Source organism: Drosophila suzukii, chromosome 3 (assembly GCF_043229965.1).
Source record: "Drosophila suzukii chromosome 3, CBGP_Dsuzu_IsoJpt1.0, whole genome shotgun sequence".
Classification (NCBI taxonomy): domain Eukaryota; kingdom Metazoa; phylum Arthropoda; class Insecta; order Diptera; family Drosophilidae; genus Drosophila; species Drosophila suzukii.
Window position 1 is genome coordinate 91423190 of NC_092082.1, and position 17078 is coordinate 91440267.

Below are 17078 nucleotides of genomic sequence, written 5' to 3' on the forward strand. Positions count from 1 at the left end.
GCTTGGCTATTGTCTTTAGCTCGAGATTAGACCAGACCGGCATATTAATACGGGCTAATTGGTCGTTAGCTGTTTGATATTTAAGACTGCAGTTTGACCATTTAGCAGCTTTTTGGCTAGGCCCGATTAACAATTCGCATCCGACTGGGGCGACATTTCATATTGGTTTATGGATCGGATCTGCCAATTTCGAGCAATGATTTGTTGGTAAGCCGATCACCATAACTCGCACTGTTTTGATCCGCAATCTCTGCTGATTTACCGACTTCAGAGGCGGCGTTTTAACACACTTGTTTTATGGCCCACTGTTTGTTTGTCGCCGGTTTCCTCTTAACAACAAACAAACAATTATGGATCGCATTGAAGCCACCCATTGCAGCCATTGTTTGCCCGGCCCATTCACACCAAATGGCCGAGTGGCCACTCCCAGTGGGAAACAACGCAGTAAAAGGCAGATTTTTAATCAAATGCCAAGGTCAACTTTATTTGATTCCCCCGCTGGCAATTAATGCATATGTAGCACATGGATCGGAAAACCAGGGAAAACCATGGAAACGCATCCAGCCACGTCAATTGAGTCCTGTCCACGCCGCTGCATGCGAAATTGAGATGAATAAAAATGGAAATTAGCAAAGGGGAGGTATAGGTCGACTAGGAGGTACCCTAAAAACATCTTAAATGGACAACATTACTCTAGATTAAATTTTAAAAAATTCAAAATTTATAGAAAGAACAGGAAGTGATTGCATAATTATTATTTTTAATGAATTGAAAACTAATAGATCCCTTCTGCAGGGTAGCTCGCATCACGTTATGCTGACATTCGATGACAAGGATGTTGGGATGTGGTAAAATTGAATCCCGGCACGCTCCACGTCACCTCCTCCTCCTCCACCCACTCCACACCCCACAACTTACACAACTGGATGCCCAGGAGCACGGGACACACAGCCTGGCCACTGCGGTAGTCCCAGTCGGATGAGGAGCCTCCGGCGGATCGTGTGTGCCAGTGGAGCAGCGAGCCACGTGGGACATTAACGCCGAGCTCCAGCTGCGGAAAAACCACGGCCCCTCCCATTCCGGCTGCCTGCAACTATAGCGGAATTTAATTAGTGACACATTAGTCAATTAATTAGGCTTTGTTGGTTAACCACGTACGTTCAGCATGACACGTGCCACATTCCCGAGCTGCGAGCCATCCTCCAACTTTGTGGTGTGCTCGTGACCATGGCGACGTCCTGTCCAGGGACCCAGATCTCCAGTCTTGAGGCCTAGGAGATGTCTAATCCTCCTCAGCTTCTTTTGCGCCAGTTTGGACAGCTTTAGCGGTTGATAGCCCCCAACTCCTTTGGTGTCATCCTCATCTATGAGTTCCAGTAGTTGAGCGCTTTCACTTGGGGTCAGAACATCATGGTGCAGCATGATATACGGGTCTGAACTGAGGGGTTCCAATTTGGAAGGCTGAAGAAGCAACCAGGGCGTATTTCCTTTCAACTCACAGTGCCCAAAACGACTTCCTGTGGTGGATTCCTGGGTGGCCCCGCGGCAAAGCTCCTCTATAAGAAGCTGCTCTGCAGATTTGGTTTTCTGGGAAGGATAAGACAAAGTTTCAGGTGGGCATGCATATCATTCTCATCTCTTATAATAATATTCCTTTTGGCATTCGAGAATTTCGAATTTAATTCCCTAGTTCTCATGTTTTTTATAGCTTTTTGCCAACTGAGTTTTACTTACTTTTGTCTTCGACTTCGAACGAATGCCCTTGGGCAGTTCCTTCTTGGCCATGGCCTTTTCAATCTTTTTCTTGGCCTTTTGAATGTTTTTGTTCATCGGCAGCAGCACCAGGAGCTCCTCGGCAGTGGCCAAAGCTCGGGCGAGTTCCCCTAAAAAAATAACAGAGAACGGAAATTTGGAATTCTGGCGGGTATGTTGCACTTAATCCCAGGTCAACCCACCAGCGCGGTATTCAATGTTGAGAGCTGCCTCCAGGATGTGCACACGACCACTTTCCCGCTCCCTCTGCGATTCTGTGGAGTTTTCCGACGTGGAGGGCAGCTTTTCCAAAGCCGATTCTAGCCAAAACCTAGCCACGGAAAAGTCCGACTTTCGAGCCATTTCCAGGCAGTCGCCCCAGGACATGGCGGAGCTAAAATTATGCAAACAATTTTTGATTGCTTTTCCATTTTCCTTGTGATTTTCTTTTAGTTCTGCTCACCCCAGCTTCAAACCATTGACCAGGCCCAGGGAGAGGCTGTTGGGGTCCAATTCGTAGACAGATTGGAGGTGAAGCAGGTGGCTAAGGGACTGCTCGTAGTCCTCCTCGCTGGGAAGGGTAAGGGTGAAGTCCTTATCAGGGGAAGTCTCTTCTAGGCTGATGAGAAGGGTTTTATTTGCCTGCTGCTCCAATCTTGGCCACACACTCTCGAATCTCTTGAGAATACCGAGGACATTCAGGGGATTGCCCATGTACTGCTCCGCATTATCCACCTGACTGTGAATCTCCGCGATGGCAGAGGTCTCCCTTTGGATTTCCCCCAGCTGAAACTCCAATCGTTCTATGTAATCACGCAACTCGTCGATGAGCTGAGTTTCGGTGGCCAAAAGAGCCTCCAGTTGCTCCTCTCCCCTCGCAAAATCAGCTCCAACAACTGTTTCCGTCAGCAGAAACAGCAGAATTAGCCACAAAACACTGAAAGCCATAGGCATTTGCATAATTAGATGTCTGAGATGCTTTTTTCAGTCTTTTCGTTATTCTTTTTGCTCTTGGCCCTCGGGTCAATGACTAGAGATTTTTTCTATATTGTATCGAGGTTCGATACGAGCGCAGAACGTTCGACTGACCGGCTTGAATCGCGTAGCTGAACTGAGGCCAAGACCCTATTTTCCATTTATCTTAAGAAAGTGGTGAGTCTACTTTTTTATCTGTACGATTGAACTTTGTTACTTAACCTCTATGGTGAATTTAAAAGATCTAGGTATGTATCTCTTGGATTTATAAAGAAGATGATGTATTTATTTCGAAATGATAAGAATGTGATGTTAATTTTATTATTTGTAGGCCTCATTTTTCCTCCAAATCTAGGAACTTTCCTTCATCGCTGTTGAGTCCACAGGGCCGGCGAAATTCCTGTGCACCCACATGGAACCACTCATTGCATACTGAAACAAATAATGTTTAAAAGAAAATATGTATTATTTATATTGATTTAGGTTATCATGTTAAACTTACCCCACTTGGATCCCTTGAGAACGGGACAACCCGCATGCTTTGTTCGAAAGTCCTTGTGCGTGGATCTATGCAGATTGTACCAGATCAGAAGACTGCCCTTCACAGGAGGAACAGCTAAGCGGAGAAAGGGAAAAGCAGTGGCACCTCCAAGAGAAACATCATTGATCTAAGCAAATTAAATACAATTAACCAAGAAAATTAATTTTAAATAACCAGAAAATAACTTTTTTTTTTGAAAATAGTCTTAAAAATCAGATTCTTTGCCAGTGGGACTTCAGGATCAGGTTTTTTGGCAAAAATAAACCGTTTTTAAGTTATAACTTGAAGAAAATAAAACTTACAGCCAAATGATGAACTGTTTTGGACAGCTGATTACCTAAACTAACTATTCCAGTCATTTGCCGGCTGATTTTAGACATTAATGATTTCGGTCAAATTTTCACTTTTTCATAAGGGGTAGCATTTTTTTGCAAAAATGGTTCAAAAATAAATTTTTTTTAACTTTAATGCCAATCGATAGGGAATGTTTTTACGAGTTCAACAAGGTATAACAATCCACATTTGGACAATTATTTCCCATTATTTTGGGTAAAAAAGACCATTTTTTTGAACATTTTTTGTTATACCATTGAGCCAAAGGCACATAAAACTTACATAGAAGAGAGCAGTTAAAAGGCGATTACCCTTCCAGCCAAAGACAGCATGACCATCGTCCTGCGAGAAAAAGAACATTTCTATAAGCTCTTCATCGGAATTACTGGATAAACTCACGTCCATAAAGTCAAAGTGCGGCTCATATTGTCCACCGATTCCATAGTTGACCAACTGCAGTGGCTCCGCACTTTCCGTACTCAAACCGGTGATATCCTCCAGTCGCTGTTTGATCTTTGAAAGCCAGGGATTAGACTCATACCAAAGCCAGGTGTTTTGGCTTGTGCGGATCTCGGTTGTGGTGGAATTCACCGATTGACCCACTTTCGAGCGCTCCATGTGGCCCTTGCCATGGTCCATGATCATTTCCATTTCACTATCCATCAAAACTTCATGAACATAGGCCACATAGGGATCCAGACTTAGTTGCTCTATCTTAAAGGGTGAAATTGTGTAGTAGGGAACTTCTTGGTGGCTTCGCCAGCACTTTAGATTCCGCTGCTCTCGAGGAGATTGATGGAGTTCTCCTTGGCAAACACGTTTATATAGCTGGAAGCTTTCCTTTTGTTCCTGATAACAGAGGTTTTTATACAGTTTGAGTTAGCGAAACAATTACTTACTTTTTCTGTCATCTGGTTAACATCCACTGGCTTTGTAGGACCTAGGATTCGGTCTTTTGCCAGTTTACTTTCAAAAAATATCTTGTTTTTCAGAGCCTCTTCATGATTAGGCTCCCAATCCAGTATTTCATTATTGAGTTTGTGTGCCAGCTTAAGGTTGCCCAAGCCGTTAAAAGCAGGTGATAGCTGCTCCAAAATCTCGACATCACTCACATTGGGTGAAATAAAATCCAGAGGTTCCCCATGCAATCTTTTCGTGGCCTCCAGTAACCATTCGGAACCATAGGAGTACTCCTTATTCTGACAGAGATTCTTTCCCAACTCAAAACAGTCACTGGCGCTCAAAGAGGTATTCAGATGATTTTTCTCCCCGGGAAGAACTCCTTTGGCCAACTGATCCGTGGGCAGTTGGTAAATTTTCTGCAGTCGTAAAAGTCCACGAGTGGCGCCTTGCAGATCCTCCTGTGTAGGTCCCTTGAACTTGATCTTCTGCAGAGAATCGCTTAGAGAACTCTTGTAGGTCTCGAAGTTACTAGTTTGAAAGACAGGATCAAAAACATTGAATTTCCAATCGTGGACGAGGCGTCTTATGGTGATAAAGGAGTTGAGGGGATTGCCAAAGTATTCTTCCAAATCCCCTCGATCATTTTGCAGTTCATCTATGTGTGCCAAAAATCTGTTATACAAAATTAGGTATTATATAAAATAAACTTGACATGTTTTTAGTTAAGCTACACCTTTTGATACTATCCTGTTCTTGCTGAGCCCTTTCAAGATATTCATCAAACTTTTCTACTATGAAAGCCTCCACGTCAAGCAGTTTCTCGAGTTCACTTATAGCCGAGTAGTAATCCCCACTGACGGAGGTAAAGAAGAGCACCGAAAAAATAATACTGAGCCGAAACATTCTCACTGTTCGGAGTTCCATTTCTTTCTGTTCTAGGTTTCGTACGAAACGATTCGGAGACTGCCTGTCTGCCATGAGTGCAGCTAAACAAATATTGACACAATTGTTTTTTTGGAATTTCTAATGGAAAGTGTGGCTACAAAAAAAAGTAGGTGGGTCTAAACATCGAGTAAGAAAGTTCGGATTGGGCATACACGTCCACTCTAGCGCCCAAAAACGTAAATAACGCCAGGAACTGCCAGACAACACATTTATTACGACTATGTAAAATTGTGAATATATGTCATTAGTTATGATGAATTTCAATATTCTCAGTATGTATCTCTTGAATTTCTTAAGAATCATATAAGGTGTTTATTTCAAAAATGATTATGTTATGATTACTTTATTCTTTGTAGGCCTCATATGTCTATCAAGTCGTCAAACTTTCCCACATCGCTGTTGAGTCCACAGGGTCTCCTGAATTCCTGACCACCCACATGGAACTGCTCAATACATACTGAAGGAAATAATTTTGGTGAAGAGAACATTTAATTTTTGTGAAGTTTAACGACAACTTACTCCACTTGGATCCCTTGAGAACGGGACAACCCGCGTGCCTTGTTCGGTAGTCCTTGTACGTGGATCTATGTAGATTGTACCAGATTAGAAGGCTGCCCTTCACAGGGGGAACAACCAATTTGAGAAAGGGAAATGCAGTGCCACTTCCCAGAGCAACATCATTCAGCTGGAAAAATAAAAAAAAGATATATTAACCATGAGGGACGAACCCTGAGGAACCAGAATATCCCATCATATTTGGAAAAACTGCAAATTAAAACTCACATAGAAAATAGCAGTCAAGATGCGATTACCCCTCCAGCCATAGACACTATAACCATCGTCCTGTAAGAATTAAGAATTACTATAAACTGTCTTTTGGAAAAACTAGTTTAACTCACATGTGTAAAGTCATAATGCGGTTCATATTGTCCACCGATTCCGTAGTTAATAAGCTGCAGTGGCTCGGCACTTTCAGAACTCAAGCCTGTGAAATCCTCCAATCGCCTTATGATATTGGAAAGCCAGGGATTCTCTGCATGCCACAGCCAGGTGTTTTGGCTCGTGCGGATCTCGGTTGTGGTGGAGTTCACACCTTGACCTATTTTTGATCGCTCCATCCGACCCTTGGCATGGTCCTTGAACATTTGCATTTCACTTTCTGTCAAAATTTCATGAACATAGGCCACATAGGGATCAAGATTCAGTTGTTCCATTTTAAAAGGGGAAATAATATGGTAAGGAGATTCTTGGTGGCTTAGCCAGCACTTGAGATTCCTCAGCTCTCGAGGAGATTGTCGGAGTTCTCCTTGGCAAACGCGTTTATAAAGCTGGAAGCTTTCCCTTTGTTCCTGATAACACAGATTTTTATACGATTTTAGTTAGAAATTCAAAGATTATACTTACTCTTTCTGTCAACTGGTTAACATCCACTGGCTTTTTGGGACCAAGGATTCGCTCTTTTGCCAACTGACTTTCATACAATATCTGGTTTTCCAGAGCCTCTTCATGATCAGGCTCCCAATCCAGTATTTCATTATTGAGTTTGTGTGCCAGCTTAAGGTTGCCCAAGCCGTTAAAAGCAGGTGATAGCTGCTCCAAAATCTCGATGTCAGTCACATTGGGTGAGATAAAATCCAGAGGTTCCCCATGCAATCTTTTCGTGGCCTCCAGTAACCATTCGGAACCATAGGAGTACTCCTTAATCTGGCAGAGATTCTTACCCAGCTCAAAACAGTCACTGGCACTCAAAGAGGTATTCAGTTGATATTTCTCCCCGGGAAGAATTCCTTTGGCCAACTGATCCGTGGGTAGTTCGTAGGCTTTCTGCAGTCGAAGAAGTGCGCGAGTGGCACCTTGTAGATCCTCCTGACTGGGTCCCTTGTATTGCTTGATCTTCTCCAGAGAATCGCTAAGAGAGCTCTTGTAGGTATCGTAGTTACTAGTTTCGAAGACTGGATCAAAAACATTGAATTTCCAGTCGTGGACGAGGCGTCTTATGGTGATAAAGGAGTTGAGGGGATTGGCGAAGTATTCCTCGAGATCCCCACGATCGTTTTGCAGTTCGTCTATCTGATTCAAAAATCTGTTATAAAGAACGAAGTCCTTGAAAATATATTTTAAATATTTGTAATAAAGCTAAACCTTTGGATATTAGCCTGTTCTTCCTGAGCCCTTTTTAGGTAAGCATCAAATTTTTCTATTATTAAAGTCTCCACGTCAAGCAGTTTTTCGAGTTCACTGATAGCCGAGAAGTAATCCCCATTGACTGAGATAAGGCAGAGCACCGAAAAAATAATACAACGCCGAAACATTCTCACAGCTCTGGGTTCCATTTTTAACTGATTTGGCTTTCATTAATAATAGTTTAGGGACCGTCTGTATTTTAAATTCAGCATTGCAGACATTGACACAGTTGGTTTTTCTAAAAGAAAGTGAGTCTGTCAAAAAAGTAGGTGGGTCTGAAAAGTTTCCGCTAAGAAAACCAGAGCTCAACACGCTTATTGTGTTAAGATAAACAAATATAACTGAATTTAAGTATTGTAATTGTAGGTGTGGTGATTTTTTTTCGTCTGCACTGTATAATAAAATGAAATTAAAGCATGAAAAGTTAATTTTGAATGGTACAACCCATATTTTAGCTATGTTCCGGGATCTCTAGGTCAGTTTGTCTCGAGATGGCTAATGTAAATAGTTTACTTATCCTATTTTGCTCAATAGTTCTAGTTTCCCTAGGTGAAACTAAATTAGTAGAGAATAACTATGCGGCCTCTATATTCGATATGGGAGATCTAATTTCCTATGAGCATTACCTGCTGAATATATTACAGAACTTTACTAATGATCTGCAAAAGAGAGTGGATACAATAGAGTAGTAAGTACGGAAACGTATTTCAAGAGCGACTTTTTAATATATAATTCTTAAAGCTATTTGGAAATGGTGGGGTACGATGAGGAAGAGGAGCTTCCAACCGATCCGATAGAATCTTTTCGGATCATTCGTCGTCTGTACTCGGACTATTCAAATTGGGTATGGTATTTGGAACAGCAGCCATGGGAAAGTAAGGGACCCGTCAGACCTAAAAAGATGTTCTAATACAATCTTTTCATTAGCTTCTGTGGAGCATATAATTGCTATTGCTCCGCAAATGCCAACAGAAAAGGACATTGGAGAGGCCAACAGGGGCTTGAAACTCATTCAGTTGGTCTACTCCCTGCCAACTCGTCACATGGCCGAGGGAGTTCTTCAAAACATCCATCATAAGTAAGCAATATCTATTTTCATAATTCCATATTTATGTATTTTTTCCAAGCACCTCGCTTAATGCAATGGAGTGTTATACCATAGCCAAGGATATGGCCAAGAATAATGAACTTAAGTTTGCCGTGGAATGGTTAAATGTGGGTGTGGAAAAGTATATGGAGGACCGGGAAAATGAGGATTTGTATACCCAACTGGGAGTGCCCCTAGTCAGTTTCTATGAACTTCTTGCGGAAATTGAAAATGCACTAGGTGGGATTTGGTAGATATCTATATTTTTTTTACTTATACAATGTTTATATCTTACAGGTTCTAGAAATTTGGCCATGAATGAACTGCAAGCTGCCCTAAAGGAGTGGCCGGAAAAGGTCAGTCTCTCAAGAGCGCAATCTCGTTTGCAAATGGACATTCGCATCGGCAAGGAGCCAAAGAAAAAAGTGAGTACTGGAACTCTTCAGTCTCGAATTCCTTAAAAAATTTTCTACAAATTAGAAAGATTTCATAACTGGTGTCTATCAACAATGCTGCACTTGGGAGTGTCGTCCCAATAAAAAACTCTATTGCTTGTACATAACCTCATATTTCCTGCGATATGCTCCTCTGAAGATGGAAGTTTTATCCCTTGATCCCTATATGGTGATCTACCACGATGTGGTCTCCGAAAGGGATATAATCAGTATTAAAAACCTGTCAAAGCATGGTCTTAGCCGAGCCAAAACATATGGCGCTGATGGAGCCCTTAAAGAAGACCCGGATCGCACCACCAAGGGCTCCTGGTTAAATGATGAGCACGAGGTGATACGGAAAATGACCCAACTGACTCAGGCCATGACCAATTTCGCCCTCGACAAATCGGAGGACTTTCAGGTTATGAACTACGGAATAGGCGGGTACTACGGCATCCACTTCGACTTTTTGGGATACTCGAAGGTAAGAATGATACCTAAACCTGGCCACTCTCCTTATATTATTATTGTAATGCTGATTGTAATGCAGAAGGACAAAGAGAGGTTACCGGACCGCATGGCCACAGCCATATTTTATGTAAGTAATTCTAATTTAAAAAAAAATCTTTGTTCATTCTCGAAATATTCATCCAAAGTTAAGCAATGTGCCTCAAGGTGGAGCCACTGTATTTCCGAGTCTTAACGTTTCGATTTTCCCCAAGAAGGGCTCTGCACTTATTTGGTATAATCTTGATCACAAGGGTGACGGCGATAGGAGGACAGGCCACTCAGCTTGCCCCACCATAGTGGGTTCCAGATGGGGTAAGAACTTAAAACGTATTACCTAACATACCATCTTAAATCCATTTTCGTAGTTATGACCAAGTGGATAAGCGAAGAGGAGGAAGTTTTAGGAGGCCATGTTTGAAAAGCATTTAGCTCAATTGTTTCGAACATCGGTTTAGCTCTTAATCAGTCAAATATAATATTTAGGTTTATGTATACAAAATTAATTTATTTTGTAGACCCTGCAATAAAAAATCTTGTTTGTCACGCTACTTTTTTACAAGCTTTTCTACTCTCAAGATAAGTATTGTTTCAGTATCGTTTCAGCCATGAGGTTAGTTGTTAGATTTTTTACTGTTTTGGTGGCAATAATTTTTCCGAATTGGGTCTGCACTACGAAGATGGACAATTATTTCGACCTCGATTGGCAACTCATGACAGAATTGAAAAGCTATTCTGAGGACCTGCAAAACCATATAAGTGTGTTAAATCGGTAAGTAATTATTATTAATTCATGTTTTATAAATAGATATAACTACTTCATTGTATAGCTATATAGATGATAGAAAATCTGAACTAGCTAAAGTGGGAAACGATCGTGAAAAATATTTGGGCAACCCTATTAACAGCTACTCTTTATTGCACCACTTGCACTTTGATTGGCCAATTTGGAGAAAACTAATGGTGAGGCCTTTGGCTACAGGTAAAATACAACAAGAAGTTCTATAAATTATAGTATTAAACCAACCCTCCTATAAAAATTCCAAGAGCAAGTCGGTGAGATGCGAGAGTTGCTTTCCAAGATTCCAACGAAAGATGAATACATGGATTCGATCGAGGAAGCTATAGATTTTCAAAAACAGGAAGACGGATATGTGAATTCTCACGAAGGAATTTTAGGACAGGAAAGTGAAGTTTTAGAAGAAGGTGCACTGTTTAGGTAAGAAAATGCCAAATATTCTGAAACAACTAATACTAATTTGTGTACTCAAATAGTCCAATGGAATCCCTGGAAATCGCTCAGTATGCGTACGACCAGGAAAACTATGACCAGGCAGAAGACTGGCTTAATACTACTCTCAATGGTTATAAAAATCTCGATCATGAGGAAAGGGAAGTTTATAAAGTTATAATCCCTGTCAGCGAGAGTCAGGTGCAGGACCTTTACGAAAAGGTGAAGGAAATTAATAGTAGTCTACGTTGAAATCGTACGTGTAACTAAAAAGTGAAGTAAATGATGTCTACAAAAATAAAAGAAAAACTTCATTAAATTTATTTATTTATTTTAGTCATGGCTTAAGTATGACGACTTTTTTTAGCGATGATAACAACTGTGTCCATCAGTCTTCAGTTGAGATCGTAAATATGAAGATTGTCCTGGTTTTATCAGTCGGCTTTGTCTTCGCTTACATATCCCTTACTAAGTCCGAGACTCGTCCTGCTTTAACCATTCTTAAGTTAATAAATTATCTACAGATTAATGTAGATTTGGTGGAGCACTTAGATAAATACATAGAAGTGTTGGATACGAAATTGAGAGTAATCAACGAGTAGGTTATTAATTAACTTACATGACTGGCACTCTAGTCATTCCTTTCCAGAGCTCTTGTCGACTTGGCGACATATCACATTCAGTTTGAGAACGACAAATTGGGTATTATATCTAGTCCAGTGGGCAGTTACTCCTTGATACATCATATGCAATCGGACTGGAATCACTGGCAGTTTTTCCTGCAGGAGGATCCAGGAAAAGGTAGGGGAGTGTCTATACTATAAGTCTTTAACTACTCTGGAATCACAGATGAAATGAAATCCCTCATATCCAAAACAAAGTATCTACCCGTGGAAGAGGATATATCAGAAGTCTGTCAGGCCATTTCCAGTATTATGAACGCTAATGATTTGCTTCCCAGAGACATTGCAAGAGGTTTTTTCTTAGGAAATCAATACAAGTATGTTATCGACTTCCTTTTAATTTAAAAAACATTATGATTATCTAGGAATATTTTTATTAGATACTCGTTGTCTCCTCTCGATTGCCTTCGGATGGCAGACTACAGTACAGATATTAAAGACTTTGAGAAGTCCAAGCAGTGGCTTCAGATTGCTATATCCATACTAGAAAATCCTAACCATACAAAACCTCTTTTTCCACTTCCGCACTTGAATACGCCTGACTTATACCTGAAACTAGCAGAAGCTTATGTGAGACAACGTAAGTTATACCATTACAAAAAATGTTTTGGTATTATTATATTATCTTATTCCTTAGGAAACTGGCATACAGCTCTTGAGACTGTGGAAATTGCTCTGAAGTTAAATCCTCGAAATGCAAATCTGCTTAGAATGCAAGAGCACTTAGGCTTTCAGATTCTGCTTGATCCGCCCTCTTCTACGGATTTCAATAATGGAAATAACAAACAAGGGTTTCAAAGAAGCAAAAGCCTTTATTGTTTTTATCACGCTAGGAACGGATCTGCAAACCCTTTTCTCGCCCCGAACAAAGCAGAAATTATCTTCATTGATCCATTGTCTGTAATTTACCACGATTAATGGTCATCAATAGTCTAAAATTTTATTTTTGGTTTCCGATTCAGGCAACGAAATCAACGAATAATACGTAAATCTAGAATATTAGTTTCTCAATGGATAGAAACTCTTCAGTGTTTGATTTTGAATCCATGCATGGCCTTCTAAACTCTTGTCCATTGTCCTTAATAAACTTGCTTACAACTGCAAAGGATTAAGAAACAAGTTAGGTTAAAACAAGGAGAGGCGCTACAGTCGAGTTCCTCGACTATCAGATACCCGTTACTCAGCTAAAGGGACCAAAGAGAGATGGAGACTAATACATTTCAGGTAATAGTTTTTTTAAGTTAAACGGACAGACGGACATGGCTAAATCGACTCAGCTAGTGATCCTGATCAAGAATATATATACTTTTTGGGGTCGGAAACGCTTCCTTCTACCTGTTACATACTTTCCGACGAATCTAGTATCCCCTGTTACTCTACGAGTAACGGGTATAAAAACCTAAATTGCATAATAACAAACCCCATTTGGAACCCACGATGACGGGGCAGCCAGTATGCATGGTTTCTATTTGGTGATTACCCTTGTGGTCCAAATTAAACCAGAAGAGAGCCGATCCGGGCTTTGGAAAAACCGTGATGTTAAGATTTGGGAAGAAGGTAGCCCCACCTTGAGTGACATTACTCAACTGTGGGAAAGAAATTTGATAAGAAAACTTATGGCTAAGCATATTATACTTGCATAAAAGATTGCTGTAGCTATTCGATCAGCGTTTCCTTGGAATCTGACCTTGTTGGAAAGCTTCAAGTCCATATGCGTCTCAAAGAAGCCACCTAACCCATAGTTGATGACCTGGAAGAACTCCGTGTGGTTCATATCTAGACCAGTTGCATCTCCCAAGCGTTCAGTTATTTTCAAGGTCGCCTTGCTATAACTATTTTTATACCAAACAGATTTTGAAAAGCGCGAAGAGCCCACTACAAGGGCCTGCACTTCGCCATCGTAATAGTTGGATGGCAAAATATGTTCCTTGCTAGAAGATCGAATTAAATCACTTTCCTTTGGGGAGATCATGTCATGAAGGAGAGATATGAAAGGATCAATTGAGAGTATCTCCGTTTTGATGGGTGCCAGTCGCAGGAATGGGGAAGTTACACAATTGTATAAGCAATATAGTTTTCTAAGTTTTGCGGGCACTTCACAGCGACCACTGCAGCAGTTTGGTAACTGTTCCCGAACATAAGCTTCGTCTTCCTCATCTTTTTTAAATGTATCTGGTCTTTTTTCAGGAGACGTAAGAAGTCCTTTTTCATTTGCATGGTATTCCTGGTAAATTTCCAGGTCGTGGGGCGATTCTTTCAGGGCCATCTGATACGCTTCAAAGGCACCATCATGATTTTCTAAAAGGAAATAAGGAATGTCAAAAACTCTGCTGCCTCCAATTTATACTAACCCAGTTCAGCCCGCACTTGTCCCAGTATATTATAAAGATCCGCCCTTTTAGGTCCTCTTAGCAACTGCATTTCCATCTGAGAACCTGGTCGATCATAGGCCTCAATGCCTGCCAGAATCCATTGCTCCGCTGATGGTAAGTAATTTTGATGTATCATATCGCGACCCAATTCCAGACAATCAATGGCTGCCAGTGAGGAGCTAATAGTCGGTTAAAGCTTTCACCTTAACAAAAAATGCTATACACACTTGTACTGCACTCTATCCAGCAATCCATTGGCTATATCACTCGCCAAAAGTTGGTAAGTCCCCTGCATTCTGGTAACTCCATCAGCGGCATCCATAAAGTCATGTTCCCGTGGCATCGACAGATTTCGGGACTGCATAAAAATAAGTTGTTCTGAAAAAGAGGATTTTATGAACTGAACTGAAACTTTAGGGAAATTACGAACCCAAGCCCACAGGCTTCTTCAGATACTCTTGCCACATCAACCAATCAGCCTGCATATGACGAATGAGGGAGTATGTGATGAAAGGGTTGTTCCAAAAAGACTTTCTTTTCCGTAGCATTTCCTTCATCTGGTGAATTCCCCTTCAAGGCTTACATAAGTTGTGGATTAAAATGTTAGTCTCTCGCACGCACCACCTTATGGTTTCGGCTCTATGGGATAGCTGTTCCTTATATTTTTCCAAGTTGCCAGCCAGATCGTCTTCCACTTTCAGTAACTCATCCATATTGACCACAGATCTTGAATGTCGCTGTTCAGTACTCTCTTCCAACACCTGAGAAAGACTTAGCCCCCTAGAAAGAATACCCACTAAGAGCAGTCTATAGATCAGCATTTTCGGTTTCCGTAAACTGAACTAATATTGGAAGGTAAAATTCCCAGAACGTTAACTAAGATTATAATTTCATTTGTACACACATCAGCTTTACTTGAAGAACATTTTCCATAGCTAATTAATTATGGACTCTTATTAAGAGGAGTAAATATTAGGACTATATTTCAATACAATTATAAGCATTGTTTTTTTTATTATATAGTCATTTATCTTAATATATACATACAAATTAAATTAAAAGTTTTTTAGCAGAGTTCAAGTATTTAACGTTTGAAATCGATTCAATGCAGGGCCTTTTGAGCTCTTGTCCCATATCTGATATCCACTTACTGATAACTGCAAAGAATAAACCAACCTTATATATAAAAAAAATTTCGAATTCTATGTATACTAACCCCATTTTGAGCCCACTATGACTGGGCATCCTGTGTGCAGGGTATTCATGACGTCATTCCCCTTGAAGTCCAAGTTGTACCAGAAGAGAACCGATCCTGCCTTGGGAAATACCGTGAGGTTTAGTTTTGGGAAGTGGGTGCCACCTCCTTGGGGGACATCATTTAACTACAAAAACGTTTGATAATAAATATGATGATAGAGTTCTTAAAAATTCCAAAAATACCAACATAGAAGAGTGCGGTAGCTATACGATCTCGGGTTCCGTTGAATCTGGTTTCGTTTGAGAGCAGCGTATCTATATGTGTCTCGAAGAAGCCGCCCAGTCCATAGTTCGTGATCTGGAAATACTCCGTATGAAACATATCCAGACCAGTTGCTTCTTCCAAGCGCTCAGATATCTTCAGGGTGGCGTTGTTGAAGTCGTTTGGAAACGAAACAGACTTGGAGGTACGAGAGCTGGCGACCTGGTATTCTTCTTTAGGTGCATCGACCGAAGCTATGGCGGACGGCAACAAGTGCTTTTTGCTGGAAGATCGTATTAGAGCACCCTCTTTTTTGGAGACCATATCATGTAGGATCACCACGAAGGGTTCAATCGAGAGAATCTCCGTTTTGATGGGTGCCAGTCGCAGGAATGGGGAAGTTACACGGTTGTATAAGCAATATAGTTTTCTAAGTTTTTGGGGCACTTCACAGCGACCACTGCAGCAGTTTGGTAACTGTTCCCGAACGTAAGCTTCGTCTTCCTCATCTTGTTTAAATGTATCTGGTCTTTTTTCAGGAGACGTAAGAAGTCCTTTTTCAAATGCCTGATATTCCTGGTAAATTTTCAGGTCGTGGGGCGACTCTTTCAGGGCCATCTGATAGGCCTGAAAGGCACCCACATAATTCTCTAAAAAGAAATAAGGAATGTCAAAAACTCTGCTGCCTCCAATTTATACTAACCAAGTTCAGCCCGCACTTGTCCCAGTATATTATAAAGATCCGCCTTTTTAGGTCCTCTTAGCAACTGCATTTCCATCTGAGGAACTGGTCGATCATAGGCCTCAATGCCTGCCAGAATCCACTGCTCCGCTGATGGCAAGTAATTTTGTTGTATCATATCGCGACCCAATTCCAGACAATCAATGGCTGCCAGTGAGGAGCTAATAGTCGGTTAAAGCTTTCACCTTAACAAAAAATGCTATACACACTTGTACTGCACTCTATCCAGCAATCCATTGGCTATATCACTCGCCAAAAGTTGGTAAGTCCCCTGCATTCTGGTAACTCCATCAGCGGCATCCATAAAGTCATGTTCCCGTGGCATCGACAGATTTCGGGACTGCATAAAAATAAGTTGTTCTGAAAAAGAGGATTTTATGAACTGAACTGAAACTTTAGGGAAATTACGAACCCAAGCCCACAGGCTTCTTCAGATACTCTTGCCACATCAACCAATCAGCCTGCATATGACGAATGAGGGAGTATGTGATGAAAGGGTTGTTCCAAAAAGACTTTCTTTTCCGTAGCATTTCCTTCATCTGGTGAATTCCCCTTCAAGGCTTACATAAGTTGTGGATTAAAATGTTAGTCTCTCGCACGCACCACCTTATGGTTTCGGCTCTATGGGATAGCTGTTCCTTATATTTTTCCAAGTTGCCAGCCAGATCGTCTTCCACTTTCAGTAACTCATCCATATTGACCACAGATCTTGAATGTCGCTGTTCAGTACTCTCTTCCAACACCTGAGAAAGACTTAGCCCCCTAGAAAGAATACCCACTAAGAGCAGTCTATAGATCAGCATTTTCGGTTTCCGTAAACTGAACTAATATTGGAAGGTAAAATTCCCAGAACGTTAACTAAGATTATAATTTCATTTGTACACACATCAGCTTTACTTGAAGAACATTTTCCATAGCTAATTAATTATG

At 41.0% G+C, this 17078-nt stretch overlaps 7 protein-coding genes across 9 annotated transcripts; 2 read left to right on the plus strand and 5 right to left on the minus strand.

Annotated features, from left to right (window-relative positions):
• Positions 1-463: 463 nt before the first annotated feature.
• LOC108017265 (prolyl 4-hydroxylase subunit alpha-2) lies at positions 464-2895 on the minus strand. Its single transcript, XM_017084279.4, has 6 exons — positions 2216-2895; positions 1956-2146; positions 1735-1883; positions 1159-1587; positions 919-1093; positions 464-592 (listed from the first exon to the last, which is right to left on the minus strand). Exons 1-6 carry the CDS (start codon positions 2710-2712, stop codon positions 570-572), a joined length of 1464 nt encoding a protein of 487 aa, XP_016939768.4. The 5' UTR covers positions 2713-2895; the 3' UTR covers positions 464-569.
• Positions 2896-3001: 106 nt separating this feature from the next.
• Positions 3002-5445, minus strand: LOC108017229 (prolyl 4-hydroxylase subunit alpha-1). Its single transcript, XM_036819766.3, has 6 exons — positions 5238-5445; positions 4501-5176; positions 4001-4450; positions 3884-3943; positions 3230-3395; positions 3002-3159 (listed from the first exon to the last, which is right to left on the minus strand). The coding sequence occupies exons 1-6, from the start codon at positions 5426-5428 to the stop codon at positions 3062-3064; spliced, it is 1641 nt and encodes a 546-aa protein (XP_036675661.3). The 5' UTR covers positions 5429-5445; the 3' UTR covers positions 3002-3061.
• A 310-nt stretch (positions 5446-5755) lies between these two features.
• LOC108017231 (prolyl 4-hydroxylase subunit alpha-1) lies at positions 5756-7889 on the minus strand. Its single transcript, XM_036819765.3, has 6 exons — positions 7592-7889; positions 6854-7532; positions 6349-6798; positions 6233-6292; positions 5969-6134; positions 5756-5906 (listed from the first exon to the last, which is right to left on the minus strand). Exons 1-6 carry the CDS (start codon positions 7780-7782, stop codon positions 5809-5811), a joined length of 1644 nt encoding a protein of 547 aa, XP_036675660.3. The 5' UTR covers positions 7783-7889; the 3' UTR covers positions 5756-5808.
• Positions 7890-8112: 223 nt separating this feature from the next.
• Positions 8113-10212, plus strand: LOC108017259 (prolyl 4-hydroxylase subunit alpha-1). Its single transcript, XM_017084268.4, has 9 exons — positions 8113-8321; positions 8375-8508; positions 8561-8711; positions 8761-8960; positions 9018-9145; positions 9201-9638; positions 9705-9752; positions 9811-9976; positions 10030-10212. The coding sequence occupies exons 1-9, from the start codon at positions 8125-8127 to the stop codon at positions 10080-10082; spliced, it is 1515 nt and encodes a 504-aa protein (XP_016939757.4). The 5' UTR covers positions 8113-8124; the 3' UTR covers positions 10083-10212.
• Positions 10213-10246: 34 nt separating this feature from the next.
• LOC108017232 (prolyl 4-hydroxylase subunit alpha-2) lies at positions 10247-12600 on the plus strand. The gene is given in 9 exon segments (XM_070996567.1): positions 10247-10433; positions 10492-10643; positions 10709-10880; positions 10937-11152; positions 11155-11490; positions 11542-11693; positions 11742-11892; positions 11956-12155; positions 12213-12600. Coding segments are annotated over 9 exon segments (1824 nt in total). The 5' UTR covers positions 10247-10269; the 3' UTR covers positions 12494-12600.
• LOC108017260 (prolyl 4-hydroxylase subunit alpha-1-like) lies at positions 12473-14801 on the minus strand. Of its 3 annotated transcripts, none has more exons than XM_017084269.4 (7): positions 14569-14801; positions 14378-14517; positions 14175-14325; positions 13927-14126; positions 13215-13873; positions 12996-13161; positions 12473-12673 (listed from the first exon to the last, which is right to left on the minus strand). In XM_017084269.4, exons 1-7 carry the CDS (start codon positions 14766-14768, stop codon positions 12567-12569), a joined length of 1623 nt encoding a protein of 540 aa, XP_016939758.4. In that variant the 5' UTR covers positions 14769-14801; the 3' UTR covers positions 12473-12566. The 3 variants fall into 3 exon arrangements, with proteins under 3 accessions (XP_016939758.4, XP_070852666.1, XP_070852667.1); XM_070996565.1 differs by having other exon boundaries at positions 14572-14798; XM_070996566.1 differs by having other exon boundaries at positions 14378-14504; positions 14569-14707.
• A 196-nt stretch (positions 14802-14997) lies between these two features.
• On the minus strand, positions 14998-16984 carry LOC139353170 (prolyl 4-hydroxylase subunit alpha-1-like). Its single transcript, XM_070996593.1, has 7 exons — positions 16752-16984; positions 16561-16700; positions 16358-16508; positions 16110-16309; positions 15392-16056; positions 15164-15329; positions 14998-15104 (listed from the first exon to the last, which is right to left on the minus strand). Exons 1-7 carry the CDS (start codon positions 16949-16951, stop codon positions 14998-15000), a joined length of 1629 nt encoding a protein of 542 aa, XP_070852694.1. The 5' UTR covers positions 16952-16984.
• Positions 16985-17078: the final 94 nt, after the last annotated feature.